At 37.0% G+C, this 13,038-nt stretch overlaps 1 protein-coding gene across 1 annotated transcript in view; it reads left to right on the forward strand.

The window, feature by feature from the left end:
* LOC107567515 (immunoglobulin superfamily DCC subclass member 3-like) overlaps nucleotides 1–13,038 on the forward strand; it is a 22,174-nt gene that overhangs the window by 1,591 nt on the left and 7,545 nt on the right. Inside the window, exons 2-6 of the mRNA XM_016253206.1 lie at nucleotides 9,128–9,433; nucleotides 9,661–9,805; nucleotides 11,245–11,378; nucleotides 11,460–11,600; nucleotides 12,575–12,733. Coding sequence (XP_016108692.1) covers nucleotides 9,128–9,433; nucleotides 9,661–9,805; nucleotides 11,245–11,378; nucleotides 11,460–11,600; nucleotides 12,575–12,733 — 885 coding nt within the window. The remainder of the gene's footprint in view (nucleotides 1–9,127; nucleotides 9,434–9,660; nucleotides 9,806–11,244; nucleotides 11,379–11,459; nucleotides 11,601–12,574; nucleotides 12,734–13,038) is intronic.

Consider the following 13,038-nt stretch of genomic DNA (forward strand, 5'->3'; position numbering starts at 1 on the left):
GTTCACACACACGTTGTGTTTCCATGTTTTATGGGGACTCTCCATAGGCGTAATGGTTTTTATACTGTACAGACCGTATATTCTATTGCCCTAAACCAACCCTACCCCTAAACCTACCCCTCACAAGAGACTTTCTGCATTTTTACCTTCTCAAAAAAAACTCATTCTGTATGATTTATAAGCTTGTTTCCTCATGGGGACCTCAAAAATGTCCCCACAAGGTCAAAATTTACTAGTATTACTATCCTTGTGGGGACATTTGGTCCCCATAACGTGATATATACCAGGTACACACACACACACACACACATATGCACTCTGCAAGGGTAATATTAGACTCTCCTAGTAAATACATTTATGAACATTGATGCTTTGAAGTTACGAATGTAAGTAGCCTACAACATTCATTTTTTAGATTAGATCAGATTACTTTTTAAGTCTGGCTGTTTGGTTATTGAGTTTTTTTAACAAGATACCTTTAAGGATAAATAAAGCAAAGATATCTTTATGAGAAAGTGCATGAAACCTTTAATGTCATACAGCCAAAAACAGATGTCTGTGAATCTACTGATCAGCTAAAAAGGAAGTTACATCACTGAGCAAGGCGGGGAAGTGGTTAACCAACCAATCCATCTGTGATGAGGCACCTGTGATAGACATCTAACCAAGAGACTATAAAACCACAGTTAATCTTATTCACTACCCTGCATGATGGTCAATGTATAAAATCTACTGCTGAAAAGGAGGCAGCTGATTTACAACACCCCTCAAACTGTTATAAGAGCTATTCATCAACAGAATAACACACTATGCTGTGTCTCCAGAAGGGAAGACATAAATTAAAACATCTGTAATGTAGTTATTTCAGTCTATGTTAAATGCTCCAGAATAATTCACAAGAAATTATTAATAGAAAATCAGACTTTGCGTATGTGATGCCTGTTTGTTTCAGCAAAATTGAAGTAATTGCTAATTCAATTCAATTGTGTTGCCAACATTTCTCAGTGGAATCTTAATTACTGTTCTTTTGCCATAAAACAGATGGGAAGAGGTATTGTGTTCGTGTTATTACCCAGGTTACAACTTGATTTATGGACCACTGTCAGTATTTCTGAAGCAATAGATCTCAGAAGTGCACAACAATGGGGATCCCTTTGATATTATGAATCCTAAATGTTTCCAAATATGATATATGAATAGAGCATATTATCTGCCTCCTTAAAAAACATAATATGCTTTAGTATTTACAGTGCTGGATAGATTTAATCTTAAATGTAAGGTAAAACACTACTCATGGAAAAGGCAACATATGCTATAAAACTGCAGAACTGCATGAGTTAGCTAATGTTTGGACTGCCCAAATAATGCTGAAGAAGACCTTTAAAATGTTTGCTTGTGAGGTAAAAACACAGTAAGTATTTAACAGTAAAAGAGTAAAACTTGAGGTAGGGGAGGCCAGGGCTGGTTGTCACACTAGACCTATATTTTAATAAATTTAGTAAGGTTTTCAGTCAATAGCCAAATTTTGCAAATGTTTGTTTGCTCTAGCAGTGGACTCTTATGTTACAAACACCTCTAAAGCTCTTTAAAATTACAATCAATTCACTTCAGTATCAGCATTTTTAACAGCTGTTGCGTGAATTGAAGCTTGAACTGTGTTTTCAGGACACACAAGGTCAAAATTTACTAGTATTACTATCCTTGTGGGGACATTTGGTCCCCATAACGTGATAAATACTAGGTACACACACACACACACACACACACACACTCTCTCTCTCTCACATGCACACGCACACACACATACACACACACACACACACACACACACGCTCACACAAGCATAATATGAAATGCGCGTATGATAGAATATCAGTCACACAAACTCCAGCAGTACTCATAGTTTTGATGTCTCACTCTCATTAATGAGTGTTAATTGAGACAGACAAGCCGCTGTAAGTCTCGTTAAACGCTCGATTCTCCCGCTGAGAGTCTGAAAGCGTGAAGAATCAGGACAGACGACTCTATACACGCATTCACTCCATCCTCATCCTGACAATAATAGAGCAGCGATTAAACTCTCAAACCACACAAAATAAAGTCTGGGAATCACGTCATTATCAAAACATGTGACTCTCACACTGCTGGATAAAAGTTTGGAATAATTTAGATTATTTAATGCTTCTGAAAGAAGTGTCTTCTGCTCAACAAGGCTGCTTTTATTTAATCAAAAATACAGTAAAAATTGTGAAATATTATTGCAGTGTAAAACAGCTGTGTTCTATGTGAATATCTGTTAAACTGTAATGTATTTCTGTGATGCGCAGCTGTATTTTCAGCATCATTCCTCCAGTCTTCAGTGTCACATGATCTTCAGAAATCAGTATAATATGCTGATTATTAGAAACATTTCTGATTATTATCAATGTGGAAAACAGTCGTGCTGCACAATATCTGATACATTTTATTTTTCAGGTTTCACAGATGATTAGAAAGTTCAAAAGAACAGCATTTATTATAAATAAAAAATGTTTTCTACATAAGTGTCTTTACTGTCACTTTTGATCAATTTAATGCATCCTAGATTAATAAAAGTATTAATTAATTACTTAGCCTAAACTTTGGAATGGTTGCGTATTTATGAAAACAGCCCTAATCTGATAAATGCAATTATAATGCATGAAGATATTAAGATAATATAAACATTAACATCATGATTTTCTATAAAGAAGCCGTGAAGCAATGTGAAAAGTGCTGTACAAATAAATTTGACCTTACTTGAATCAATACCATATTCATTTAATATGATATATATTATTTATTGGTAATGCCAGTATTAACAATTTTACACATTCAAAAAGCATAAAAATGGTACTGTCAACTGTGGTATTTTTGTTGATGGTGTGTTCTAGTGATCAGTGTTATTGGATTGAGAGGATCTGTGAGGTTTCACTAATAGATTCAACACATTTGACTACGGCCTGTGACGCCGTTTTCCTCATAAATAGCCTAAGTGTGGTTCTGTCCTCGGGTCACATGGTCACACAGACGAATATTTGACATTCAGATTTGTTCGTCTGAGCAGCAGATGCCACAGAGACGGCATTAATGGCGTTTTTGACGTGTTTATTGGCCGCTGAAGTTCACGGCCACTCCAGAGACAATGAAGAAAGCGGGAGGAGGAGCGGCGGATTCTCTCATGACCTTTAGGAGCTGAGGTCACGGTGTGCCGATGGGGGTGGAGCTGCTCTCTGAACCCGTTTATCCAGTGTTTACGGCTGAGGATGGGCTGCTATTGTGAGCAGAAAACAGCTGCAGCTTCAGACGCTCCAGTCCGTCTCATTCAAACACTACAGCATTCAAAGTTACTAAGTCTCTGGAGTCTGAGTTCATGTAGCAAGCATCACTGAATCTGATCCAGCACAGTTCTGGGCCTAACCATAGTACACTTACTGCATAGTGCGCACTCTATAGTGTTCAACAGCAGTGTGCTGTTTAATTCAGCTCTCAACGCAGACTGTTTGCATTAAAATGCCTTCAACTTTAAGTCTGATCAAAGTCTGATCAAATGAGTTTTAAAAAGTCAAGTGCATTGCATTGTGGGATACCGTACAATCACTATCCATCTGACTTTAAAGTGTGCAAGCATTTAGAGCGGCAGATGTCAAAACGGCAGCGTGTTATAATAAACAGAACATTATCATCCTGGATGCTAATATAGTTGTCTCCACGATTATTGTTATCGTCCAGTGAATGCTGATATAGTTATAAATATCGTAATAGTTCTTGTTATAGTTATCGTTATAACTACATTTATAGTTATGGTTATAGTTATTGTCCATTTGTGTGAACACTAATATAGTAGTTGTTATGGTTATTGTTGGTTCAGGCGCAATTATAGTTACTGTTATAATTATTGTCATAGTTATTGTTATATTTATCGTTATGATTATAGCTATTGTTATAGTTATTTTTCATTGGTGTGGATGCAAGCATGGTTTTTGTTAACAGTACGTTTTAGTTTTTGTAAGAGTTATCATCAGTTTGTGTGATGCTAATATAGTTATTGTTCTAGTTATGATTATAGATATTGTTAGTTTTCGGTATAGTTATCGTCTTGTGTGGACACTAATATAGTTATAGTTTTGGTATAGTTATTCTCTGTTTGTTTGGACACTAATATAGATATATTTATTGTTATCGTTATAGTTATTGTCTGTGTGGATGTTAATATAGTTATAGTTGTTGTATTTATATTTATAGATATCGTTATGATTGTAGTTATCGTTATAGTTATCATCTGTTTGTTTGGACGCTAATAGTTATAGTCATCGTTATGATTATAGTTATTGTTATAGTTATCATCTGTTTGTTTGGATGCAAATATAGTTATAGTCATCTTTATATTTATGATTATAGTTATCATTATGATTATAGCTATGGTTATAGTTTTCATTATGATTGTAGTTATTGTTATGGTTGTTGTTGTAGCTTTTGTTAGGTTACCGTCTGTTTGAGTGGACACCAATATAGTTATAGTCATCATTATTATTATTATAGTTATCGTTATTGTCATATTTATCATTATTGTTCTAGTTATGATTGTAGTTGTTCTTATAGTTTTCATTATACTAGTTATTGCCCATTTGAAACCTAGGCTCATTGGAAATACGTGCCTCTACCTACATTTCTGCGAAACTCAAAAAACATACCTACAGTATACATAAAAATCGCTGCAGTTTCCCGTTGAAATGAACACTAGAGGCAGTAAAACTCCCACAATTTTTATTCCTTTTCACACATTTACAGGTCCACAGTTTCGATTAATGAAGCCTAATTTTTGCATAATTACTTGAGGAATATTATGTTATGAATTCAAAACAATGTTAACATGCTGCGAGATTTGAAAACCGATGCATTTGAACGTTGTCGACACATATCCAGCTTCATATGCATGAGTTTTCTAATTCGATAGGATTGCTCGGTAGCAAATGATAATGTGCATTTGTGCATCAACAAATGCCTTTTTATATCACTTTTGCATTTGTTAACACTATCGGGTAGGTTTAGGGTTGGGTTTGGTGTAGGGGATATTTCCAACATGATTTTTCCAACTTTTAGCGACACTCCTCAAATATTTGAATTATGAACCACCGCAATACGTACCTGAAGCAACGTAATACAAACACAGCAATAAGTTCCTATATCAAATTAACAAATAGGTGCCAAACCGATGCATTTGAACGTTGTCGACACATATCCAGCTTCAAATGCATGAGTTTTCTAATTCGATAGGTTTGCTCGGTAGCAAATGATAATGTGCATTTGTGCATCAACAAATGCCTTTTTATATCACTTTTGCATTTGTTAACACTATCGGGTAGGTTTAGGGTTGGGTTTGGTGTAGGGGATATTTCCAACATGATTTTTCCAACTTTTAGCGACACTCCTCAAATATTTGAATTATGAACCACCGCAATACGTACCTGAAGCAACGTAATACAAACACAGCAATAAGTTCCTATATCAAATTAACAAATAGGTGCCAGGGTCACGTATTGAACCCGTGTTTTAGCACCACTCACTGGACGTTTCACTTTGAAACTGTAGCGAAACGTGCTGTGAGGTACATAATAAGGGTGCTGCAGAAATGTATTTAGATGCACATATTTCGAATGAGCCTGGGTTGCCCATTTGTGTGGACACTAATATAGTTATATTGTTTTAGTTATTGTTATTAGTTATCTTTATAGTTATAGTTAGCATCGGTGTTGGGGGTAACGCATTACAAGTAACGTAATCAGATTACTTTTTTCAAGTAACTAGTAAAGTAACGCATTACTTTTTAATTGACAAGAGAATATCTGAGTTACTTTTTCAAATAAGTAACGCAAGTTAATTTTTTTCCAAATTTATTGATTGACAGCTCTCCTGTCCCCATGTTGAGAGAAATCAGAAGATGTTACTGTAGTTCTAAAATAAATATGAATATGCATTAATTCATCTCACTCAAAAAAAAACAGATTCAGTATTCCTCAAAATGAATAAAAATAATGCAACTCAGTTGATTAGTCAATAATTAAATGTTAAACAACACAAATATCCTTTATGTATTTAATCCCATTCTATTAACCAATGTCTTCGATGATCCAGTTCAACCGTACTAATCAGCACAAATTACTCTAGACGAACATTTGTGTGTCTTTGTTTATTGCTGAAGTGTGTTGAAATGTCTTCTTCTGCATTCTACTGTACTTTCCCTTCAGCCTGAGGCGCATTCTTTTAACTTTTGGTGTGAAAGGCTTTTATATTTGCCAAAAATATAACTTTTTTATTTTAAAATCAAACAAGCAAGCCCTGTCCAGATTTAAAAAGTAACGCAAAAGTGACGTAACGCATTACTTTCCATAAAAAGTAACTAAGTAACGTAATTAGTTACTTTTTTATGGAGTAACGCAATATTGTAATGCATTACTTTTAAAAGTAACTTTCCCCAACATTGGTTAGCATTCTTGGGAATGTCTGTTAAGTCCCATGATTCCAGGCAGAAGCTGCTCTCTGGATCCTGTGTGAGAATTTGATGAGGTTTGCATTTAATTCCTGTCAGAGAGAGTCTGATGGACAGACTGAAGTTCATCTGGTCTGAGGAGGCCCGGCTCATGTTCTGAGGTCAGACTCCGGTCCAGATGCCAGACGAGCGCAGAGGTGCATGAGTCTGGTTTTTCCATGCGAGCGCGTTCAAGTTCAAGTGTGACCGGAGTGTTTTGTTGTGTGTTTGGCAGCTGCGAGGGGCGGCGTGCGGCGCGTTTGACTGATGCGGTGGCATGGGAAAGTCACCCTCGCGCTGCGCCACGGGGCGGAGGAGGGGCAGATGGCTCTTCAGACGGGGCAGGAATGATGGGCCGGGGCAGATCTGGAGGGTGTGTTTGTGGGGGGGTGGGGTGGGGTCGCATTGTGTGGCTGTTTTGGGCTTTTGTGTGTGTTTGTGTGAGTGCTTCTGAAAGAGCCATCAATCAGACGGCCCAAAGTCAAGTTTAAGTTCAGTGGAGATGAATCACTTTGATTTAAGATGCTCTAAATCTAACCAGCCCTGCCTCCATCACATAAGCAACTCAAGCACAAGACAAACACCATCTACTGATGCAAGAGTGTGTTTGAGGACTAAATAAACTTCATGACTTTCTTCACGAATGTGAATATGTTCAATGTTCAGTTTATTTCTAAAGCACATTTAAAACAACTTTAGTTGACCAAAGTGCTGTACATAATGCATGAATCTAATTACAGCATTTTAAAAATGCACAGACCTAATCGCTGCATTAGTACTGCATTGGCTTAAACACATCTGTTCAGAAATGAAGAGTTCAGATGCAAAAGCCTCTACATGTCGTCTGAAATTTGAACCTGAAAGGAACCTATTAATTGCCATTAAAGTGAAATTACTGAGCCTACACACAGATAGGAGTCTAATAAAAATGCTAATTTTAGAAGAGAATTTCAAATGGCACTCAGAGGCTTTTGCATCTGAACTCTTAAAATGCACTTCATGGAGTTTAACATTTTGTTTGTGGTTTTACTCAACTTTTGAGGTCTGTTTTTATGCTTAAAACAAGAACAAATATCTGATATCGATAACTATAACGATCACTCTCTTTGGTCCCTGGATGCAGCATTTTGGACCATCCAAAGCCAAAACAATGCTGATGTAACAACTGAATTTCAATCTTTTTATTCAATTTGAGAGCCGAGTGAAAAATAACACCCAAATTCCTAGCAGAAGTGCCTACAGTATTAGTTATAGGATGCAGGGTTCTGGAAAGGATGACAGCACATTCAGGCTGTCCCAAAACCAACACTTCAGTCATAGAGTAATTTAGTTCTCATCTGGTTTCATTGGAAGATAAAGCTTTATATCATCTCCATGAAAATGCTGTGAGATCTGATGCTTACAAAAGATCTTGGCTAAAGGAAGAAGATAGAGGGAAAACAAAAAAGGTCCTAAAACAGAACCCTGCTGCGATACCCCACGTGTACATGCAGCAGAGACAGAGGGAAAATTATCAATGGCTACAGAAAAAGATCTTCTCTTAAGATAGAATGAAAACTTGCTTAAGGCTGTTCCCTTAATACCAACATACTCCTCCAATCTTCTCAATAAGATAAAATGATCGATAGTATCAAAAGAGCTGAGCTTAGACCCAGAAGAACCAAAAACCCACATTTCCAAGTCAACAGCTAATATCAGATCATTTAACACTTTCTATATACTTCTCATAACACTTTCTTATACTTACTGGCAGTAAGTATAATTTTAACTGTAAAAATCTGGATAAACATTTTGTTTGTTGTTTTATTGCGTGTAAGTTTTTTAATGCTTAAAACAAGAATAAATATCTGCCAATAGGGTTGCAAAAGAGCAGTTTTATGGAAACTTTCCAAGATTTTTTGAAAACTTTAGTAAATTTTCCACCCCTTTTCCAAAAACTTTAACAACTGTATAAATGTTATGTTTGTGTGTGTGTGTGTGTGTGTGTGTGTGTGTGTGTGTGTGTGTGTGTGTTGTTGTTTTTTGGGGTGCATTTATGCTTAACAAGAATAAATATCTGCCAATGGGATCAGAAAATTCAACCTTTTAATTAAGTTCATTTTTCTCACCTCTTTGGCAGATATTTGTTTTTGTCTTAATCATAAACTCACTTAATTTCCCAATTTCTCAAAATAACAAGACAACTTGTGTCATTTTGCCTCTCCAGTAAATGTATCTAGATTTAAGAAAGTTTATATTTGTGCTGGAAAGCAAGAGAAAAATACTGACTGAGGAAAACATACTGAATTTAAAAAGTTAAGTTAATCTGATATGATTATTAAGCTTTACTCGTGTAGTTCTGTATCGGTTCTGCTGCATTATGTTATATCTGATGTTATGTGAGTAACAGGTGTCCTCCATCAAGGTTTCATCATCTCTCATGATGCATCATCATCATCATCACCACCATCTTCATCATCATCCTCCTCCTCCTCCTCATCTTGAATCGTTCGTAAGCATCAGTTGCTCTGAGATTTTTCAGATGCATGTCTCTCTGTGTTTTATTCCTCATCATCACGCTCTCCTGCTCTGGTCCTTCAGGTTTGGGTGGAGCTTCAGAGTTGGCCTTCATCAAAGAACCCAGTGATGTCATCGCGGTGAGGGACCGACCCCTCATGCTGGACTGTCAGGTAGAGGGGGAGGGGCCTATCACCATCACCTGGCGGCGGAATGGCATTCCCGTTCCTCTGGGAGCCAGAGTGGCCGTGCTGGATAACGGGACGCTCCTGATCCGGAACTTCCAGAAACGGCGTGACGGTGATGAGAGCGATGCTGGCGAGTACGACTGTGCAGCGCAGAACCGATATGGGCTGCTCATCAGCCGCAAAGCACATGTGCAGCTGGCCTGTGAGTGACACAAACACACTTCAGAAAGAAAAAGCACTGTGATATCTTAATAGCTTCTCCTAGAGATTTCATTTACTCTCCTGGGTGTTTTTTAGGAGAAACATCAAGAGTTGATTCACCTGCTTAAACCAGCCTAATGTGGTTTGCTGGTGGCTTTAGAGGGGTTTAGGGTCAGTATCTGGAGGGATTTGAGCATCTGTAACTTGAGCATTTGTCTTCTCTCTCAGCACTTCCCAAATTCCACACGCACCCAGAATCCATGAGTGTGGACGAGGGAGGTGTCGCTCGATTTCACTGCGCCGTCAGCAGCATCCCAGAGGCCAACATCACCTGGGAAAGAAACAGAACGACTCTCAATGCTGATGATAACAGGTTAAACACACACTCTCGTACATGAATAAAGCCTGAAACAAACACTAGAATATATCAAATATGCTGAACAGAACTTACAACTTGCAATGTGTTGACATTTTACAATTTTTTTCTCTAAGCCAGAAACCCACTGTGGTTTATCTGCATTTAAGGCTCAATAAACTATAACAATAACTAAAATGATAACAATAGTGATAGTGAGAACTAAAATGATAACTACAACAATAATATAGTAATTCTGATAACTATAATGATAATGACTATAAACATAATAAAAACTATAGTAATAACAATAATGACAATGAGAACTATAACAATACATATAACTATAATGATTATGATAACTATTTCAGTAACTATAAACATAACAGAAACAATAACACTGACTATAATGGTAACAATAATGGTGAGAACTATGATAAATATAACAATTACTAATGTTAACTATAACTATAACAATAACTATAATGGTAAAGATACCTAGAATAACTATAACAATGACTACAGCTATTATGATAACTATAGAAACTATAACAATAACTAACTATAATGATAACCATAACTAACAATAACACTGACAACTATGCCTACAATGATAACAATTACTTTAACACTAGCTATAATGGTAAGAATGATCATTCTTAATTTACTTAATTATTAAAGTAATAACGATAACTTTAACTATAATTATAATAACTATAGGGATGTGCCCAAATAGTGAATCCGAATTCGGAAAGGCACAGAAAACGAATAACGTGTTCTACGGAAGCCCTAAAGGGAATAAATATGAAATGGGAAGAAAAATATATATTTCAATGCTTTCTCTCGCAAGTATGCCATTGGGTAATTCTACTTTATATAAACTGCGGGTGTCAGGAAGCCGCTATTAACATGCGGGGCATTGAAATCGCTTTTGAATGTGCGCTCGCTTTTTACTTTCGCGATTCGCGATCACACGTACTCTGTGTATACTACGGAGCACCAGTACTTAACACACATTTCACAAGATTAGATTTTTGTCAGTGGTGCTCAGGATCTGCAAATCATTCGCCATCGTCCTATCAGTCATCTCTCCTTACTCCGTTTATGTGGTGAGTGAAAAGTTATGTACTGTAATGTAACAGGCTACCGCTAGCAAGCGGCTAACCATGTCCCTTTAGTGGCTTCGTAGAACACGTTATTCGTTTTCCGTGCCTTTCCGAATCCGGATTCACTATTTGGGCACATCCCTAGATAACTATATGAGCATCTACACCAGTGGATAATAATGTCATGTTTACTCTAAACATTGATCACTCCGAATGTAATTCCAGTGATATCGTTCCTCTGTGTCATTATAGTTGTGGTGTGAACTCCGCTATGCACAATTTATTACAATAACTAATTTTGGTGTTAACGTAGCTTTAATCTGACTTTGTCGTGTGTGTGTGTGTGTTCAGGTACACTCTCCTGCCCAACGGTATCCTGCACATCACAGGAGTGTGTCAGGCTGACAGCGGCAGCTACCGCTGCGTCGCTAAAAACATCGCAAACACTCGCTACAGTCACGAGGCCCAGCTGTCAGTCACAGGTAAAGCCGAGGCCGTCCTTGATGATCAGATGATACAGTCCGAACCGCTGAGCATCTCTGAATGACCCATCTCTGTCTCTGTCTCAGTCGCAGCTAATCGTCTCTACAAGGAGCCGGTGATTCTCTCTGGGCCGCAGAATCTCACTCTAAACATTCACCAGACCGCCATCCTGGAGTGCATCGCCACCGGAAACCCACGGCCCATCGTGTCCTGGAGCAGGCTGGGTAAAAAAAAAAAAATCAAATTATCAGCTCAAGATGACAAAATGAGCTAAAATCGACTAAAACAACAAAAATAACTCAAACTCGAGATATCTAATTTCAGTCCACCCATTCAACACCTGCTTAATGTCTTTGAAGAACTAAAATGATAGCTATTTATAACTATAAAAATAACTATAATGATAATAATAATAATAGTGATAATGATAATTACTATAACAATAACGATAACAATATCAATATCTATATCAATATCTATATCAATAATGATAATTACTAAAACGATAACTATATCAACAACGATAATTATTATAATGATAACAATAATAACTATGTCAATATTACTATAACGATAATAATAGCAATAATAGCTAACAATTACTATACTATAATATATTACTATGTACATAATACCTTATTACTATTATATTACTATAATAACAACAATAATAACTATAAAGATAATAATTATAATGATAACTATAATGCAACTATAACAATAACTATAATGATTGCATCTATAATGAAAATAACAATGGCTTTAACAATAACTATAACAATAATAACAACTATAAAACAACAATAACTATAATGATTGTAACTATAATGAACGTAATAACTATAATGATAACAATAACTATAACGATAAATGTAATACAACTATAACAGAACTATAAAATAGTTATAACGATAACTACATAAGTGTCTACACCGGCGAACTATAGCGATGCATCAGTTTTTGGTCTTTGAATTCTCATGGTCTTGGAAACCCTGGATAACACGAGGAAGACTCACTTTAAAAGTGTGATTTCCAGACCTGGAAAACTCATGGAAATGAATAAAATCTAAAAAAAAAATATTTTGTCAAGCTCAAAAATATTTCATGTAGACATTCAGCTTTTAAAACTTATATTAATTGTAATGTATTTTAGTTATTAACTTTCGATTTCTGGACGCTGTGTGCTTGTGTTTGTCAGACGGTCGCTCCATCGGCGTGGAGGGCATCCAGGTGTTGGGCACAGGTAACCTCATCATCTCAGACGTGTCTCTGCAGCACTCAGGTGTGTACGTCTGCTCCGCTAACCGACCCGGAACCAGGATGAGGAGAACCGCGCTGGGACGACTGGTGGTGCAGGGTACAATAAACACACACACCATCACACAAATCAGATCTGGAGTTCAGTTCGGTTTAACTGAAGCACTGCACTGGGACTCATCAGAAAAGCTGCTTATTTCCAACTTTAATTACCGTCAGCATGTGAGGATGTTAATGACTGATGCACTTACACAGGATACTGAACAATAGCTAACCAGAGCTATACACACTCCATTCTCTGTAAGAGCAGTGAGACATGAACAAAGGGCTTTGACTGTGACCTCTGACCTCTGACCCCCCCCCCCCCCCCCCCCCCCCCCCCCCCCCCCCCACCCCCCTCCCCTT

This window comes from Sinocyclocheilus grahami, unplaced genomic scaffold (assembly GCF_001515645.1).
Source record: "Sinocyclocheilus grahami isolate Dianchi unplaced genomic scaffold, SAMN03320097.WGS_v1.1 scaffold1164.1, whole genome shotgun sequence".
In the NCBI taxonomy this organism is placed as follows: domain Eukaryota; kingdom Metazoa; phylum Chordata; class Actinopteri; order Cypriniformes; family Cyprinidae; genus Sinocyclocheilus; species Sinocyclocheilus grahami.